The sequence below is a fragment of the Bubalus kerabau genome, chromosome 6 (assembly GCF_029407905.1).
Source record: "Bubalus kerabau isolate K-KA32 ecotype Philippines breed swamp buffalo chromosome 6, PCC_UOA_SB_1v2, whole genome shotgun sequence".
Lineage (NCBI taxonomy): Eukaryota > Metazoa > Chordata > Mammalia > Artiodactyla > Bovidae > Bubalus > Bubalus kerabau.
The window spans coordinates 29,185,698-29,205,004 of NC_073629.1; the positions used below are offsets into that span (position 1 = coordinate 29,185,698).

At 44.1% G+C, this 19,307-nt stretch overlaps 1 protein-coding gene across 2 annotated transcripts in view; it reads left to right on the forward strand.

Moving 5' to 3' along the window:
* The window catches only part of TSPAN2 (tetraspanin 2), a 38,706-nt gene extending 20,859 nt beyond the window's left edge, over window positions 1-17,847 (forward strand). For both annotated transcript variants that reach the window (XM_055584633.1, XM_055584632.1), the window contains exons 3-8: window positions 6,821-6,918; window positions 8,086-8,160; window positions 9,552-9,650; window positions 10,996-11,067; window positions 14,301-14,384; window positions 17,594-17,847. In XM_055584633.1, the coding sequence (XP_055440608.1) occupies window positions 6,821-6,918; window positions 8,086-8,160; window positions 9,552-9,650; window positions 10,996-11,067; window positions 14,301-14,384; window positions 17,594-17,659 (494 nt within the window). In that variant the 3' untranslated portion in view covers window positions 17,660-17,847. The remainder of the gene's footprint in view (window positions 1-6,820; window positions 6,919-8,085; window positions 8,161-9,551; window positions 9,651-10,995; window positions 11,068-14,300; window positions 14,385-17,593) is intronic.
* Window positions 17,848-19,307: the final 1,460 nt, after the last annotated feature.

A 19,307-nucleotide genomic window follows, 5' to 3' on the forward strand; every position in this document is an offset into this window, starting at 1 on the left:
CTTTGTTAAAGAGCCCTGGAGAACAAGCTTGGCCTATTAAAGTGCTCTTAAAGAAACACAACCCTCCCCTGAGAGGGACCTCAGGAAGGCACGTGGTGTAACTCCCTGCTTCCGGGCAGATGACTGCCACCCTTTATAGGAAATCTTTCTTCCTCTGGGGCTACCCAAGTGGCTGTTGCTGTCCATTCGCTCAGTTGTGTCTGACTCTTTGAGACTCCATGGACTACAGCATGCCAGGCTTCCCTGTCCTTCGCCATCTCCTGGAGTTTGCTCAAACTCATGTCCATTGAGTCGATGATACTATCCAACCATCTTGTCCTGTCACCCCCTTCTCCCACCTTCAATCTTTCCCAGCATCAAGGTCTTTTCCAATGAGTTGGCTCTTCGCATCAGGTGGCCAAAGTATTGGAGCTTCAGCATCAGTCCTTCCAGTGAATATTCAGGGTTGATTTCCTTTAGGATTGACTGGTTTGGTCTCCTTTCAGTCCAAGGGACTCTCAAGACTCTTCTTGAACATCACAGTTCAAAAGGTGCTAGTGGAAAAAAAAAAAAAACCCGACTGCCAATGCAGGAGACACAAGTTCCATCCCTGGGTCAGGAAGATCCCCTAGAGAAGGGAATGGCAACCCACTCCAGTATTCTTGGCTGGAGAATCCCCAAGGACAGAGGAGCCTGGCGGGCTATAGTCCATGGGGTCGCAAAGAGTCGGACACTACTTAGCACAGCACACACACACTTCCTCCTCTAGGGGGATACTTTCCTTTCTGGGACCCTTGTGTCTTCCTCCTTGGTGGTGGAGAGAATGTCCCCTCATATAATAAAGATCTGGGATTGACTTCATAGTGAGGAACCAGTGTGGAGAGGATCCAGCTGTGAGGAGAGTTAGAAATGAGGCCAGGGAGCCAGGGCAGTCAGACTGACTACACCTACCACCTCTTCTCAAGGACTTCTGAGTTCAGGTCAAGACTTGGAGGCTGACCTAGGGTATCACGACCACTGGTTGCTAGGGTGGAGAAGGGAGACCTTACCAAGAGTGGAACTGGCAACAAGAAAGGCTGGGGTGACTTGATGTTTCCCAGACCCTCTTTATGTTGGTCTCCTTCACTCTTGGGAGAGACCCCCAATGTCTTCCAAGTTCCACTAACATGCCACTCTGCTCTCCCGTTACAGTTTTTCTCTGGGGCTGCCCCTTAGGGGTACAGACAACATAGGGGTCTTCCTTCCAGAGGCACAGGGTGGGGAGAGATTCCCTGGGCCCTCAGAAGGCTGGAACACATGAAGTCATGTCTATGAGTAAAGGATGGAGGGCATCAGCAGGTTCCTCCCCAAGGGGAAGGAGCTGCCTGCTCAGACTCAGCCACTCACTCTCTGGAATCCCAGGTTGTCTGTGGCTGTCCCTCCGTGAATACAGAGCTGCAGAGCCTGGCTTTGATTGTGGCTAAATGTCATGTGTAAGGTAAGCGTTCCAGTGCTGAGTGTTCTGGGGCTTTTTAAAGACTCTGACTCACTCTGGTAATATTTTTCACTTCTCCATTTTTAGTTGTACCTGAGATTCATAGTAGTTGCAAAACAGACATGTGATATAGCTTACACTGTTGACACAATTTCTCCAAAGCATTTTTACAAGAACTTAAGTATAGATCATTATTGCCATATTGCAAATAACAAAACTGAGAAATAAGAGGACTTACCTAAAGACACAGTTGGCAGACCCAGATTTCTGGCTCCCGCCCCAGAAAATGCTTTGAGGGGAAACCCCAGAAATCATCAGTGTTAGATTCCTTGGGCACTTTTCTCAAGGACGGAGGAAAAGAACCCTCCTGCCGTTTCTTGTTGTTGTTTTGTCATGGACTGCAACCCCGTGACTTCCCTTTCCTTCATGATCTCCCAGAGGCTGCTCAAACTCATGTCCATTGAGTTGGTGATGCCATCCAACCATCCCATCTTCTGTCCTCCCCTTCTCCTCCTGCCTTAAATCTTTCCCAGCATCAGGGTCTTTTCCAATGAGTTGGCTCTTCGCATCAGGTGGCCAAAGTATTGGAGTTTCAGTTTCAGCATCAGTCCTTCCAATGAAAAGTTACAGATTTCTAGTTAAGAAAATCACCTTTCTTCTGGTTCCTACTGCAAGTGCAGCATAGGAGTTAGGGTGCGCACCTTGGAGTAGAGTCCCAGGTTTGGTTCCAGTTTCGAGCCTTACTAGCTGTGCAGTCTTCGGTAAGTTACCTCTCTGTGTCTCAGATTCCTCCCCTCTGAAATATGAATACCACTTCTACATACCTCACAGGGCTGATGTGAGCAGGAGGTGATTTAACCTATGAGTGTACTTGAGTGCAGTGAGCCCTCAATAAGTATTAGCGGCTGTTCTTACTGCAGGGCAGGCCAAGGGAGGAGTCTGCTGCGGGTGGCACAACTGCATGGGAGAGGAGGAGAAGGGGAGATGTTGGAGTGGTTTAGATGCCAGATAGTCAGGCCAAGAAACTAGCTGATAGCACTGAGGCTTCTCGGGCACCAGACTCCTGAGATAATGCCCGTCAAGGGCACAGTACAGACTCAGAGACCCTGAGGCACTGGAGTGGTGGGGTCACTCTTAGTGTTGAATGACTCCATGACTCATGCATGTTAAATTCCTACAACAACATTCAGTAACTAACAGCTGCTATGGTTATTTAGTGAGGACCCAAGGTCTCACCTGGCTTTCCAAGTGCCTCAGTGATAAAGAACCCGCCTGCCAATTCAGGAGACAAGTTCCATCCCTGGGTCAGGAAGATCCCCTGGAGAAGGAAATGACAACCCACTCCAGTATTCTTGCCTGGAGAATCCCACGGACAGAGGAGCCTGGCAGTCTACAGTCCATGGGGTCATAAAGAGTCGGACACAGCTGGGCAACTGAGCACACAAGTCCTAACTTTCTCCATGAATTAAGTCCCATCCAGTATTCCAAATTAATATATAATTGTGTGTGTCCACAACAAGCTAGGAGGGAGGGAAAGTTGCACAGAAGCAGAGAAAAATATTTTTTGATGAAAAATGGTCATTAGATGGATATGTAAAATCATCTGCTGCCAAAAAGTCACTGAAATTGATGACCATGCCACTATTCAGTCCCTAAAAGGTGAGCCATTTAAAAATGAGTTGACTCAGACAGGCATTTAGGAGGTCACTGTCTCCTTTCTGTGTTACTTGGGATGATGCTTCTAGCTTAGAAAGAAGGATCTGAAACCAGAGACAAGTGATGGAACTGTCAGGAAATTGGTGGTAGCATGTCACCTGGAGATCATTGGCGTGGCAAGGCCCAGCTGTTAATGCTAAAAATGCAATATCAAAATGTTTTTTCTTTCTCAAACTAAGGGAAACAGGACTCAGGAAGCATAGGGGATTGGGTATAGGTTATCCCCTTGTCACAAAGCTGCTGTGGGAGCTCAGCATAGTGAGTAAAAGTCACTCAGTCATGTTCGACTCTTTGCAACCCCATGGACTATATAGTCCATGAAATTCTCCAGGCCAGAATACTGGAGTGAGTAGCCTTTCCCTTCTCCAGGGCATCTTCCCAACCCAGAGACTGAACCCAGGTCTCCCTGCATTGCAGGCAGATTCTTTACCAGCTGAGCCACAAGTGAAACCCAAGAATACTGGAGTAGGTAGCCTATCCCTTCGCCAAGGGATCTTCCCGACCTACAGAAAGCATCTTGGAATTAAAGTGTGCCTGCCGATCAATCTATCTATTCAATAGCTGTGTTTTGAGGGCCAGATCAGAAAAAGGAAAAGGTATCCTTGGAAGCTACAAGTGGCCCCATGGTGTTCAGAGTATTACAGTCAGATTTGAAACTGGATTCAGCAGGCCCAAGACCTTTGCCACGAGTAGAATTTCTTCTGATTTTTCACATCAACTCCAACCAGCAGTGCTTGTTTGGCATGGGGCTGAGTCACGTGGCCACACATGCACAGGAGGTGTGCTGGGGAGAGGTTTGCCAGGGAGAGGCCTCGGGAACTGGAGCTGCTGGGTTAGTTTCAGGGGGTTTGCTCTGAGCTCTGATTCTGATAGCCTAAGAATGGAGTATGGAGTATGTGTATGTGCTCAGTCATGTCCGACTCTTTGAGACCCCATGGACTGTAGCCCACCAGATTCCTCTGTCAATGGGATTCTCCAGGCAAGAATACTAGAGTGGGTTGCCATTTCCTACTCCAGGGAAACCTTCCTGACCCATAGCTTGAACCCACGTCTCCCACATCTCCTGCATCGGCAGGCAGATTCTTTACCACTGGAAGAATGGAATATTGTACAAATAAGCACATTTTCTAAAGGAGCTCTTATTTTGGAAGGGCAAGGGGCTGAGTGAGCTTGTTTATGGTGGGGAGCAGCTCTGTCCTCAGACTTAGGTGCCTCTGTCCACTGTACCTGAGCCTCAAGAGCACCCCTCCCTGCGAGGCTGCACACTCTCAGGAGCCTTTCTGCAGGCTGTGCAGCCAGTCCTCATCTGCCTGACTCGGGAGAGCCCAGCCATGTGGTGGCTTCTTGGATGCTTGTTGGAATGTAGCCCCAGCATGTATCTCTAAGCAAAGATGGGTGATGGTAGACAGTCCATCCAAAACTTCCAATCTGATTTGCTCTCCCTTTATCCTCATATCCAACAAACACTGACTGGGAATTCTATCTTGTTCCTGGCGTATTCTAGGTAGGGTGAATAACGTTTGTTCAAGGATTTAACATCTATAGATGAGAAAGACATATATGGGAACCCACAGGCTGAGTTTCATCATGATGAATTCCTATGTGACTGGAGTGTAGGATGGATAAGATCCCAGAGGGTCCAGTCTCTAGGCTGTGACTCCAAGCAGGATCTGTAGACAGTATCATGCAGCAGTGAAGAGGCAACGGACACCATAAGCAGGAAATCCATCCAATAAGTTGGCCCAACCAGGAAATGTTCTGTGAGGGAACTGTTTCAATGGGGGTGGAATCAGGGCTCCGGACCTGTGTGTCCTGCCTGGAGCCCTCTTGCTGCCCTGACCCCCATTATAGAAATAGAAATATGTAAAATACTTGCCTTACTTACTGCTTTTAGGAGACGGAAATAAGCGAGCTTTGAAAAGTGAAGAAATTCTTTAGAACAATAAGGTAATTAGGCAGTGGGGCCAACAGTAGTATTATTTTTAATATGTTTTCATTTCTCTCATTACCACATCCATTCTCCATGAAATTATTTTTTTAGGGAAAAGGAAAAAAGAGGAAGTGGCTGAGCCTGCCTAGCAGGAAATACATAAATACCTGTCTGGGGACCTTGGAAGAACAGGGCTTCCCCGACTCTGAAAGGGGCCCGAGAACAGCCTGGGTGGTGCAGGAGGTGGCCCGCCTGCTGCTCAGCTCTCAGGGAGCAGCGAGGTCTGCCCACAAACCACCGACAGCACCCAGAGGGGCCCCAGAGGCTCCCTGCAGGCCAGCCTCAGGGTTTCCCCACAGGGGTGGCGTGCCAACTCCCCACCCCCTCAGGGATGGGCGTGGTTTCCAGGTGACTCACATGAATAAAATGCAGAAAATAGAGTTGAGGCAATGGGCATTATTCTAAGCAAGCCAAGTTCCAGACCCCATATTGTGTTCTAACTTATCTCAGGATCAGAAAAGGAAGTCAGAACCTGGCTTGCCCTTCTTTCTCTCACAACGAGAACATTTCTGCCCTTTTCTTTCTCTGTGAGAACAGCTGTTCCTGTGGCTTGACTTCAGAACTGAGCAAAATTATCACTCAAATTGAGGCCTCTGTTATTGCTGGGGAGGCAGGATGGGCTGATGGCCATGAGCTGGCTTTAGAGGCAGATGGGTATTTTTATCCCAGCTCTGTGATCTTGGGCAAATCACTTAACTTTCGGGACCCAGCTCCTCTGCCTAAAAAAAAAAAAAAAAAGATGAAGATAATAATGGTATCTGCTTCATGAAGATTAAATGAATAAATTTGTGCCAAGTGCTTAGAACAGTTCCTGGAGAAAAGAAGCCCTTAAAGCAAATGTAGCTAATAGTCTATTAACAATAACCCTGCTGGTGCATATTACCTTATCGCCTCCCCTCACCAGCTTTTTTCTTGTGACATGTATAACCTAGCATGTGTCCTGTGTATGTGGTATTGCCCTGTAAAGTTTATCATTCACACAGAGCCTTACTGCCTCATCACTGTGTCTTCCGCCCCTCTCCTTAATTAAAAGCCTCCCTCATCTGTCCCACCTCCTCCCTGCTTCCCTGTCTCTGCCTGGGCAGATCAACAGCCCTCTCCCCTCCCAGACACTTTGTCCTCAGGGCCTTTACAAGGTGGGCGAACAGCTACTAATTCCAGAGTGCCACGAGAGACCACGGGCTCCTAGGAAGATGTGGGTTCTTGTCCAAGCTCTGGCACTGGCTCCTCACCACCCTTGGATTCATTGTTACCAGTTTATATGAATGGCACTAACACTCACTTCACAGGGGTAGTGGAGGCTGGAAGGTACAGTGCCAGGCAGATAGGAGGCACTTGGAGGTGACTAAGAGTTGTGGAACAGATGCACCGGCCAGTCTTTGCTCGTTGTGTGACCTGAGAGGCTTCCTTCACCTCTGTAAACACAAGCTTTCTTTGTTCCCTGGGGATTATAGCAGCCCCTCCCTCTCAGGATCCTTGTGCAGGTGTTCCAAGCGCTCAGCAGGAAGCACTCCCCAAGGGTTAACCTTTATCTATTAACAACTGAAGGCTCTGCCAGGCAGGATGTCTGGGGTGGTGGTGACAGAGGCCAGGCTGGCAGCATTGGAGCTGGGGAGAGCCCGTCGTGACTGGTCAGCATCTTCTCTGTCCTCTCCCCACAGGGCTGTATGTGCTGGTTGGAGCAGGGGCCCTGATGATGGCCGTGGGCTTCTTCGGGTGCTGTGGGGCCACGAGGGAGTCGCAGTGTGTTCTTGGATCTGTAAGTGGGGAGAGATGGGGAGGGACTTGGCCTGGAGCTGGGCATTATCTTTGTCCCTATGTCTACGGAAAGCATGAAAAAAAAAAAAAAAATTAGTTCGTTAGTGTGAAGATGTTTGGGGAGGAAAAGTGCCTGATGACACCTCATAGTGACTGAGGCAGCTACAAGATTCCTGTAGTCAGGGAAACACTTATCTACAAGAAAAGTACTGCTGTTTGAGATCAATAATTTAAGCAAACATCCCTCTTGTGGTTTGTTTTAACAAGCAGCCTCTGTTTAGAAAAAATAGAAAAACTGCAGTTAACTGCTATCCATCCAATGCCAGTGTGACCAAAGGAAAAAGAGGAGCAGGAAAGAAGTTTTTGTATTTCTCCACGAGGCATCAGAAACAGCAGGTTTATTAGGCGGCCTCTGCTTGCTCTCTGCAATCTTTGATGTTTGAACTGTGGCCACTTCTCCTGATCTCTTGCCATGTAAGGTTTCTAACTCACTTCCTTAGTTCTCCACTCTTTCTTTTTCCCCTGTTGTGGAGCATCCTGTGTCTTGTTTATCACTGAGCTTAGTTTAATCAGAGCAGACCCACGAGATCAGAGCAGAAATCTGTCCGGAAGGACACCCTTCACCTCCACTCCCTCCTCCTCAGAGAATCCATCTAGAGCTTGCGGTCTCAGGTCACCTCCTCCCCAAATCCAGCACTTCCAGTCACTGTCTATCTCCTGGTCTGATTTTATATCTTTATAGAACCTCTTTTGTTCATCAAGCAGTCACTGAACATATGGGTGCCAGGCACTGTTCTAGGTGGTAGGATTTCTATATCACTCTGAAATGATCTTACTCTTCTATTGCTTACTCATTCATCATCTCCTGCTCTTTCTATTATTAATATTATGTCCAGAAGAGCAGAGACACTGAGATCTTATCTTATTCCCCACTGTATACCCAGTGCCCAGGGCAGTTCCTGGCCCAGAGCAAATGCTCAATAAATGATTGCTGAATGAATTACTGAGCAAACAAGCTGCACGTGGACCAAGGGATCAGATGCTTCCTTCTGTAATATTTCTGTTCAAACTAATAACCTTGTTTTTCAAATGGAATTAGAATTAAAGAGGTTAAATAAATTGAAAAGGTTATTGAATTAATGAAGGTAGTATTTTCTCTCCTTCACAGTTTTTTATCTGCCTATTGGTGATATTTGCTGCTGAAATAACCACTGGAGTATTTGCTTTCATAGGCAAGGATGTAGTAAGTAAATGTTACTTATAAATGTTCTTTAATGATGGTTAAAGTGTTCTCTTTATGGCAAAAGACATGAGAATATTGACAACCACAGTGACATTCCAAAGCCAAATAAACCCCAGAATTATCTTTTATGCAGAATTTTTAACCTAGAAATGTGGTGCAGACTTAAGCAGGCATGTGTGTGTGTGTGTGTGTGTGCGCGTGCACATACATGTAAGTGCACATATATTCCTGGGGAGGTAGTTAATTGCTTTCATTAGATACATGAAGGAATCTATGGGTTTTTGTAACAAAAAGATCTCTAATTTAAGGTGATCCCGTTTGAATGTGGGAGGAGCTAGATTACAGGTGTGAGAAGTAGGAATGGGGAAGAACACACATTTGCACCCCTGTTCACTTGTCCTTTGTTCTTAGGGTTTGGCCTGGGCAGAGGACAAACCTCAAAGACTACAGTCTGCCTTCTGGGTGCCCATGAAGCCAGTTTAGATTTGTGCTCAAACTGTAGGTATGCAGGATAGATTATCAGAAGAACCCACAGACGAGGGGAACTTTTTAGACTTAAACATGCAAAGAGGAGTGAAATGGAAGAGGAGGAAAATGGAATCTTAAGTTTTGCTGTATTTCCTGTAAATTCACATGCTATCAATTCTGTTTATGAATTTATTTTAGATTTTAAAAATGGTAAATATGTAGAATGAGTAAATATCCTCCTCTGGAATTTTTCTAACGTTGTTGTTGTTCAGTTGCTAAGTCATGTCTGACTCTTTGGGACCCCATGGACTGTAGCACACCAGGCTCCTCTGTCCTTCACCACCTCCTGGAGTTTACTCAAACTCCTTTAACCTCAAATATGTAAGTTAGAGGAATTGGATTTTATGACTTCTTGAGAGCCTATGGATTTGGGGGTCACATGCTGTTACACTAGAAAAAGCATTCTCTGCATTTTCTATGGTATTTAAATGCTGAAACAGTTTTCCCTGGTCATGAACACCTTTTAAACCACGTCATGAAAAGATTTGAGTACTTGTTACCAAGGGAGTCCCAAGAATGCATAGGTTTCTACCCTGGCTGTGCATCAGAATCACCTGGGTGGGGCCCAGGAACCTGGCGTTCAGTTTTTGCTGCTGTCCATTCAGGGCTGAGAACCTCCACTCTAAGAAAGCTTTCTATTCTGTGATAATTATTTTTGGTTAGTCTATCCTTCCATCAGAAGCATCTTAGAAATTCCAGAACCTGCAATCTGGTCCATATATATAGAATTACCCTCAAGTCCAAATAAACACATGAAAAGGTCATATTCTTGAAGGATGGGGAAGAGGGCTTTTTTCTTGATGAAAGGAGAACATTTGGAACTTGCCACTCATGTCCCTTTGTTTTCCTGATATTTTTTTCAGGCAATACGACATGTTCAGACCATGTATGAAGAAGCTTATAATGATTACCTTAGAGACAAGGAAAAGGGAAATGGGACTCTCATCACCTTCCACTCAACGGTAAGTGACTTCTTCCTTCAAATTTCATCCTCTAAAGATTACTGAGTCACCGACTTAATGGACATAAATTTGAGCAAACTCAGGGAGACAGTGAAAGACAGGGAAGCCTGGCATGCTGCAGTCCATGGGGTCACAAACAGTTGGACATGACTGAGCGACTGAACAGCAACAAATATTATGCACAAGCTAGGTTCTCTCTAATCACCTAGATTAAAAATAAGAATAAATTGAGTGAAGCCAGGCAGCAGCATTGTATTTCTCCCTTCGTGGGAGTCACCATTTGCGTTATATGCAGAATCTAGAAGAGAAAAAGGTCTAACACGGAGTTGACAAGAGGAAGTCTGGACATGCACCCAGAGAGGCAAAGCTGCCCAAGTAAATACCAGCTTCTATCAAGAGTGGCCCTGCGGTGTAACAGAAACAACCGTGACCTTCATGTCAGAAAAGCTTATCTCTAGCTGCAGCTCTGCCGCAGAACAGCTTCATGACCTGGAGCAAGTTCCTTGCCTCCCTGATCCTCACTCAGCTCCCCCAGGTGTGAGACAAAGGGGTACGTGAGGGAGGCATGTGCCGTTTCTCCCAGGACGTCCTGTGGGAACGTGCTGTCGGCTCAGCACTCTTCAGCTGCCAGCGTTTAATCGAGAAAGACTGCCGGGGGAGATGGGCCAGGCCAGTGGTGTCCTGATTTCTCAACCACGTGATACAGAGAAGCAGCAGTGAACTCCTGGCTAGGTGTTTTCAGATAGCCTAGTTCTTGTATGTCACAGGTCTGTCCTGGAAGTTGCCAACCATTTATCCTGTTCAGCCACAGCCGCCCTAAGGACGTCAAACAGCACACAGGTTCCTTTGTCTTTGAAGGGCAGCCCTAAGGCAGGATACCTGTTGGCTGGCCAGTCTTTGAGCACCAGTCTTTTAGCCCCTGGGGTTCTCTGTGGTCACTTCTGCTCTCTGTTCCGGGCTCTCTTCAGTTAATGAGCCTTTCCTGAAGGTCATAAAACATTAGCTACTTGGCAAAGCCAAAAGGAAAAATCTAAAGGCCCAACTCCTGTCTAAAAACAGCAGTTTACACAGGCACTGTCAGCCTCTTGCCTTGTTTGGATTGCCTTCAGTCACCTCCTGTCATAAAAGGTGGACACTTTGGTGAAGTCATTTTTCTGCTCTGCCAGCATGACCATATGACCACGCTCTCCCCAGAATGGCTGTTGGATTGCAATGTCAGGCGACAAACATGTTTTGCGGCCTCAGCAATCCCAGTCCTTTACAGAGAGACCCGGGCTTGTAACTGCTGCTTCTCCGTCTGTGTCCTCTCATTACCTTCCCTAAAAGCTCTTTTCTGACTTTCTAGTTTCAGTGCTGTGGAAAAGAAAGCCCTGAACAGGTCCAACCCACCTGTCCAAAGGAGCTCCTAGGACACAAGGTAAGCGTCTCTACCAGATTCCTATCCTGCCTGTGGTGTTAAGATGGTTCTTGCTCTCAAGATGGAGGGTGTGATTCTAGGAGGCCCTCTCACAGTGGCTTCTAGTCTCAGTTTTATTCTATATAGAACAAGTGAAGCAATGCTGAGTCCCAGTCTCCTGGTACCCTGGGGAATAACAGTGTGCTAACTTGCCGGTAATAATGCAAATAGAGTGGCCTTAATTAAGCTCACCAAGGCCAAGGGTTTGCACTCTTAAGAATGTTGCCCCATGAGTGTCTTCCATGGATGTCATGGCACTGATAAATGCTTCCTTTATTAAATGCTACATGACAGGCACTATGCCAGGTTCTGAAAACTCTAAGATGAAAAACAGATGGTCCCTGTCTCAATGGCCTCACAGTCTAGTCAAGGGAGCTGGTGCCATGCAGAGTACAGTATCTGCCCAGCATACAGTGGAGACACAGTGGAGTCAGGAAAGCTTGACCATGGATGGGATTCTTGAGCCAAGTTTGAACAAGGGGAGGTCATTCCAGGTCCTGAAAGTAGCTGGAACAGAAAACATGACAGTGTGAAATTCCAGGACTGCAAGAGAGTAGGGAGCCCACAGGGAATGGCAGGGGACATTTTTGGAAAGGCTAGCATAGACATGATTTTATACCTGGAACTTGAGGGAAGCCGTTGCTTTTGGTAGAGGATAAACATAATCGGTTTCACATTGTAGAAAGCACTCAGGTGACTGGGGGTGTGACTGGTAGAACAGAAGGCTGGAGATTCATGGAGGGAGGCCATGGAAGTGACGCTTGTTTTCACCCTGGTAAGAGAGGATGAGGGCTTAGAGCAAGTTACAGACAGAGGGGAGGGAGAGGACGTGACAGACTCAGAGATGTCCAGGGGTAGAATCCGCAGCCCTAGGTTACTGACTAGATGTGGATGGGGAGTGAAAGGGAAGAAGCTGAGACTTTGGACTCCTGCTGGGTAGACAGAGGCTCACTCACTAAGAGAGGTGAACAGAGGGAAAGGAGCAGTTGACAGCTTCAGTTTCAGTCAAGTTTGCACACTAGGTACCTGTGACATTTGCAGGTAATCTGAGCTGAAGACACAGGTGTCAGAAACCAGCGAGCTGGTGATAGCTAAAGCCTAGGAGTGAACGGAAATGCCCAGGAGAGCATGTAGAATAAGGAATGAGGTGGGCAAAAGTACTATCATTTAAGGGGTAAGCTAAGGACAAGTGGGCTTCCCTGGTGGCTCAGTGGTAAAGAATCTGCCTGAAATGCAGGAGACATGGGAGATGTGGGTTTGATCCTAGGGTCAGGAAGATCCCCTGGAGAAAGAAATGGAACCCACTCCAGTATTCTTGACCAGAAAATTCCATGGAGAGAGCAGCCTGGTGGGCTACAGTCCATTCCATGGAATCACAAAGAGTTGAACACAACTCAATGACTGAGCATGCACACACGTGAGGACAAGTAGCCAGAATGAGACTGTGTAGAAAGAGTCAGAATGAGGAAGAGTTCAAAGACAATGCTCCTGTAGAGTGAGGGAGGTGGTGGCTTATCCATAAAGTCAAATGCTGAGAAGAGGACAAGGAAATAAAGGCTGGAAATAATGTGTTGGGATTTGATGCTTAGAAGATTCTTAATGACATTTGCCATGCAGTTTTGGTGAAGCAGTTTGGAATGCACAAGAACAATGTAGGAAATGAGGGAAGTATGAGGATGTTTCTAGAAGCATCTGTATCATGGTCCTCACATTATCCTATCTCCTCACTTTACCTCTTAGTTTCTTTTTCATAGAAAGAAACTTTCTGTGAAAGAAAGGAGGGGACACGGGCAGAGCTGGAGGACACGATTAGAGGGGATTTTTGCTTTAGACTGCAAATCATGTGCATGCTGTTACATGATGGGTGACAGTGTCAGTGCAGAAGGAGAGGCTGCATGTGTAGGAAGGAAGGGAGATATACGGCAGTACAAGCTTCCAGAAGTGATGAGAGAATAAGACCCAGAGTCAGGAAAGGGGTTAACTTTCCACAGAGAAGGGCAGTGACAAGAAGCGGTGTGCCTTGCTCACCTTGCATGCTCCCTGCAGAGAGCAGTACCTGGCACTGGATGAATGGGGTGTGTAAGTTTATAGGTGCAGGTGAGGAAGGTTTGAAGAATTTCTATGGCTTGACTCCAGTAAGTAAAGAAGTTATTATCTAAAGCAGTGGTTCTCGAACTTTTACCAGAATGCAATGTAATTATTTTTGTGAGTCTATGGCCTTCTCTAAACTATTAGCTCCCTGAGAGTGAAAGAAACCATGTCTTATTTTCTCCAAATCCATCATGCCATTCCAGTGGCATGGCATGTAAGGCAGATGCTGAGAAATGTTTGTTGAATGAATTAACCATGAATGAATGAAGTATGATAGGAAATGTGAAGGCAGTGTTAAGAGTTTCATATAGCTTATGCAAGTATCAGAGAGAGCGGATCATTGACAAGTAAAAGGACCTGGGCAGCCTAAGGGCAAATTTGGGTTGCAAGAATACCTCTGTATTTAAGAGGACCAAACAGAAGTTGGAGAAAGTAATTACAATTATTATACAAGTGATCTATTCTGCCCCTGTCCAATATTCCCCCATCTGTGAAGTTTCTTTGGACCTGCCCTGCCCAGTCTCTGTGGGACACAGATGGAAGAATAATGCCATCCATCTCAGCCACCCAAGAAGAAAACAATCCTCCAGCCCCCAGCACTTGGCTTTCCTTTGTTAAATTTGAACCTATACAGACTTTATAGCTTCTTACTTACATACCTACCACTAGGTGATACCTACCTTGCATAGTGAATTGGACCAAGTATTTTTAAAAAGTATGTAAAATCATTTAAACTGTAAATGGCAACCCAAAACAAGGGGCTATTATTCTGGGTGTATTTTACTTATTTGCTGAAAGGAAAGAGAAGCTGCAAATTTTTAAACGCCTCATGTTCCAGAATAGCTTCCTCCAGCCAGGTTTCAGGGCTTTGAAGCAGCCATTGGCCTAAATAGGAAAATTCCACCAAAAGGAGAGTATTATTCTTTTTCTCCCAACTACATTTTTGGTTTATCAGAACCTAAAGGAGATTTTAAGTACCTAGGAGGAATGGTTTAAATATGACCAGAAGCTGACATAGGTCAGCTCTCACAGGAATGGATTGGAACTGGATGATTCACACATACCATCAGTTGTTATTCCTGACCTTTTCTTTTCCAAAACAGAATTGCATTGACGAAATTGAGAGCATAATCAGTGTTAAGCTCCAGCTCATCGGAATTGTCGGTATTGGAATCGCAGGTCTCACGGTGAGCAAGTTCTAGAATGTACCTTCTTTGACCCCTAAGAAACCTTTGAACCTTTGCATCTTCTCTTCAAGTGTGATGTGGCTGTGTCTTCAGAGAGATTTCTCATAAAAGACAAAGACTTTTTGACAAGATATCTAAGAACAAAGCTAATTAAACCCATCAATACTTAATTCTCTAAAAATGTGATACAAATTTCCATTTTAAACGAATTATGACTTTGAGTTTATTGTTGCAATAGCTTCCCATTTTAAGCCCATCAAGCTTAAACTAGACAAGTGATTTTTAATTCCGAGTCTCTTCCTTTGTTAGAAGAAGGTAACATAGGTTAAACTCTCTCACCTATGATCTTCAGAGGCAGCACCATGTGGTGATTAACAATGTGCTCTCTGGCATCCCACTCCCTGGATTCAACTGCTAGCCCCACTACTTACAAGCCCTGGGGTCACTGGAAGTTTTCTTAATTTCTCTATGTCTTAATTCCTTCATCAGCAGAATGGGGATCTTAATATACCAACCTCATAAAATTGTTGTGACGATTAAGTGGGATAATAGATGTAAAGAATAATTAGAAATTAATTCATATAAAGTGTGTGGAATGCAACAGTCGATAAATGCTAGATCTACATGTAATGAGTGTTCCCAAACCCAGGACCCAGGCAAAGCATATATAGACGTGTGAACTGAAGCATACTGCACCCATGCACTGAGCTCAGTACCTCTAAAGCCCAAAAGAAGAATGTACAAGAGTCGATAGGGTCAGAAAGCTATGGTACATGTAGCAAGAGACGACACTGGAATGGTTTAGGAGGGTCCATATAATTGAGTTCTTTGTGTTACTTTTTGATAGGTCAGGCTTTATCCTTTAAGGTAGAGGGGAGCCACCCAGGTTTGGAAGGACATGTAGTTCAATGTGGAGATAAAGTTGGAGGGAAGTAAGATTTAGGTAGGCCCCTAAAAAGGTGATTTCCACTGTCCAGGGGTTGAGTTATTACTAACAGCTAATGCTAGGATAGACTTGGGCTTCCCTGGGAGCTCAGTTGGTGAAGAATCCACCTGCAATGTGGGAGACCCTGGTTCGATCCCTGGGTTGGAAAGACCCCCTGGAGAAAGGAAAGGCTACACACTCCAGTATTCTGGCCTGGAGAATTTCATGGACTGTATAGTCCATGGGGGTCGTAAGGAGTTGGACACAGCTGAGCGACTTTCACTTTCACTTCAAGATAGACTTAGGCTTCCCAGGTGGCTCAGTGGTAAAGAATCCACCTGCCAGTGCAGGAGACACAGGAGATGTGGGTTCAAGCCGTGGGTCAGGAAGATCCCTTGGAGGAGGAAATGGCAACCCACTCCAGTAGTCTTGCCTGGAAAATCCCATGGACAGAGAAGCCTGGTGGGCCATAGGGTCACAAAGAATCAGGCATGACTGAACAAATGAGCAGACAAGATAGACTTACCCTCTAGTCCTCCTATGTAGATTAATTCATGGTCTAAGCTAAGGCAAGGGCAATGGAATTGTGAGGAAATGAATGAATTGGCAGTTCTCAGGGGACACGCAGTCATCTTTGCTCCTTTCTTGTATTTAGAGCACAGAGGGCTGGGGCAATGGGTGAAAATACTATGCTGAACACATCCCTATCTGGGGACCTCTCTCAGGGCCCTCCCCACCCACCCTGGGGCTAGCCTGATGACTAGTCTGTGGCTTCCCAAGGACAGTTCTGAGGCAGAAGATTTGAAAAAGATCTGCATTAACAGAAGTATCAAATAGACCCTGCCAACCATTTTACAGTCTCAAGGATTGCCCATTCTGAAAGTGGTCACCCCTGACTCAGGACAGTGGCAGGGGGAGACTGAAGAAGTTTCTCTCTGAGGGTACATTGTGGCTTAAGTATGGGTTGCACCCAGCCTCACAACCACGGAAAAGGGGGAATGCCCTCTGCTGGCCATCTTGACTCAGCACCCCTAAAGTTCCTTCTTTAATTCTTTTCTTCATAAGGTAAGTTTTACCGTATAATCAGTTAACAAAATAGCCATTAGGTGTCTCCCCTGCCACACCCTGCTGCTGAATTCTGTCAGAAGCTTGGAGTCCCGATCCCAGCTATTCCCTTAAGTTTATCTTTTCCCTTCCAAAAACTGATAACACGTGCCTTTTTATTGATTTATTTATTTTTAACATGTGCCTTTTTAAATCCAGCATTTATAGATCTTAGTCTGATGTAGGATGAGATTGAGGAGAGAGTCAGAGAGTTATGATTCTAATTTCTTTGAACAAACATTGGTAGCAGTTTAGAAATATCACACCTACACATAGCGTTTCATAGACTCTACAAAATTGTAGAAGTTATTGAGGACAAAAATGATTTTTTGGCATCCTTCTGTTCAAACCATTTAAGTAGCTATTGATTTTGCCAGATATTTAGCTTCTCAAAGAATTATCCAAGACATAAAAGATGTCAGTAATGCCATAGTTCACACACCTCAGTTTATGCTTTGGTGAAACTATTGAGTTAAATAATGATGCTTTATTAAGAATCATTTGCAATTAAAAATGGACTGGAAATGAAGAGATGCTCCACTTCTTGAATGAATCAATGGCTTTTTTTTTTTTTTTTTTTTTTGCCATGCTGCATGTCATGCAGGATCTTAATCGTAGCTCTCAGATCAGGGAATGAACCCACACCCCCTGCAGTGGAAGCCTTGAGTATTAACCACTGGATTACTAGGAAAGTCCCAAAATGCTCCATTTTTTAATATGTGGTCAGTGTTGCAAAAATTCAAAGCTTTGCCAGCAATAGAAAACTATTTAGACCACAAGTGTATTTAAACAACAAATGGTTACAAACACATTTTCCAAAGTAAAAATAAAAATGAGATCTGGGGTTAACCTGAAATATAAAATTCCAAAACTGGTAGTGTATTAAGTCTTTTATAATTATTAAGAACAGTCCTATACGCTAGAAATAGATGCCTTTTCTTAGAGCAGAGTCTTGTTATTTTTAAAATAATAAAATAGGAATGTATTTTAAGCAGTTAATGGAAGTCTTCACCAGTAGCCATAATTATGTATCACACATAAAAGTGCCACTTATAACCAGTAATTATTGGTTATAATTACTTGTTAACTTGAGTTAAACATGCAGGCAGTTTGCTGGCCTTTTTTTAAAATCAATTTTCATCATTTGGAAGTCATTAACAAGTGGTTTCTTCTGTTTCAGATCTTTGGCATGGTATTCAGCATGGTCCTTTGCTGTGCGATACGAAATTCACGAGATGTGATATGAAGCTACTTCTACATGAAAAGTGTAATCTAGAATATACAAATGTCACAGGGGCTGTCTCCTGGCTCATTTTTAATATTCAAAGGACATTAGGATCTAAAATAATTTGCTGTTAACTGTACATTTGCACATGTATGCGTGTTTGGCTCAAGACTGGTTTGCACCTTTAATGAATGCCTATGTATGCTGACTGAGAGCATGTTCATGTGTGATCTGTGTGTTTCTGGTATATGCATAATGAAATCTGGTTGCTGGGAATTCCTGAATCTTGGTATGTGAGCATATTTAACTCTAAGAAAAAGATCAAAAAGCTTTGAAAAAAGAAACTTGGTTGTTTAGAAGAAAAATGATAGTAGGTCAGTTTCTCAGACTCTAGCCATAGGAAGTAAGATATAGAGAATTCAGGGATTTCTAACTTATGGAAGCAATAAGCCACAGAAATTGAGAGATCATGGTGCAATGGTAAAAACGACTGTGTTTGGGTTAGGTGTAAGGGTTTCCTGGGATTTATTTTTATATATGTAATCTCTCCAGAATTTAGGATTAAATACACCTGTAAAACTAAATATAGCATGGAAAATCTAATTTGAATAAGTCATACTTTCCTAGTATTAAAAAAAAAAACCTCACTCTGGAAAGAGTGTCACACAGACAATCACATGCTCTATAAAACTGAGTGTTTTCAGGACTAAAAGGAAAACCTTTTAACAACTTTTTAAGGAAATATTTTTGTTCTTATATAAAGACATTTAAATATTGCTTTATAACTTTCCTTTTCTGACTCTTCTCTGAACCACTGCCACCCTCACATCCACAAAAGGGCTTTGATCTCAAACTTTTCTGTGTTTCTTCAGATGGAAGCATAGAAAGACTAAAGCAAGACATCTGGCAGTTGCAAATTGTGGGAAAGAAACTTTTTACTGGCACTGCATCTTTGAAATACCTCATAACTTGAGTTTACATATTTTCCTAATTTTTTGTATTTTTCTTATTTATTCACCTAGAGAATTCTTCTTTATAGATTAAGAACTACAAGTTTTCACCACTTAAAATAGATTATATCATGAGCATCCTTAGCTAAACCAAAATAAAGGAAAACATCCTCTCCTAGTTTTGTGCACACAACAGAGACAAGCTAAGGAAATAAAAATACACACACAACAGAAACATGTTCCTTCTGTGCAAGTCTCTTTATAAAAATAAAATGTTTGTGTTCTTTATGGTCTTGATGCTTCATTGTAATCCCAAATTTATAATCTAAATTGACATGTATGTACATTTTTAACAACTTGCTGCATCTAGTAAAACATAGATTTTTTAAAATTTACATTTTAAAAGGCCATACAAAAATGAAAGTATGGGGGACTTTTGAAACCCCCAAATAAGTTTATACTCGTGTGAGAACACAAGTCTTTGGGTCTGCACTAAAGGAAAGTGTATACTTCAAGAAACTTTCACAAAACATTTTGCTGAAAAGGCCTATCCGTTTGAAATAATCTCACTCCCTTGGAGAACCGTGTTTCTCCTGCCATACTTGCTAATGCTAATAACCATGGAGGAAGATTTCTAGAAAAAAAGTCCAGTTGGAGGCAAGCTAAAAATTTAATTGTGCATGGTTACTTCGCTGTGTCCATAGGTAACAAAAAGATTA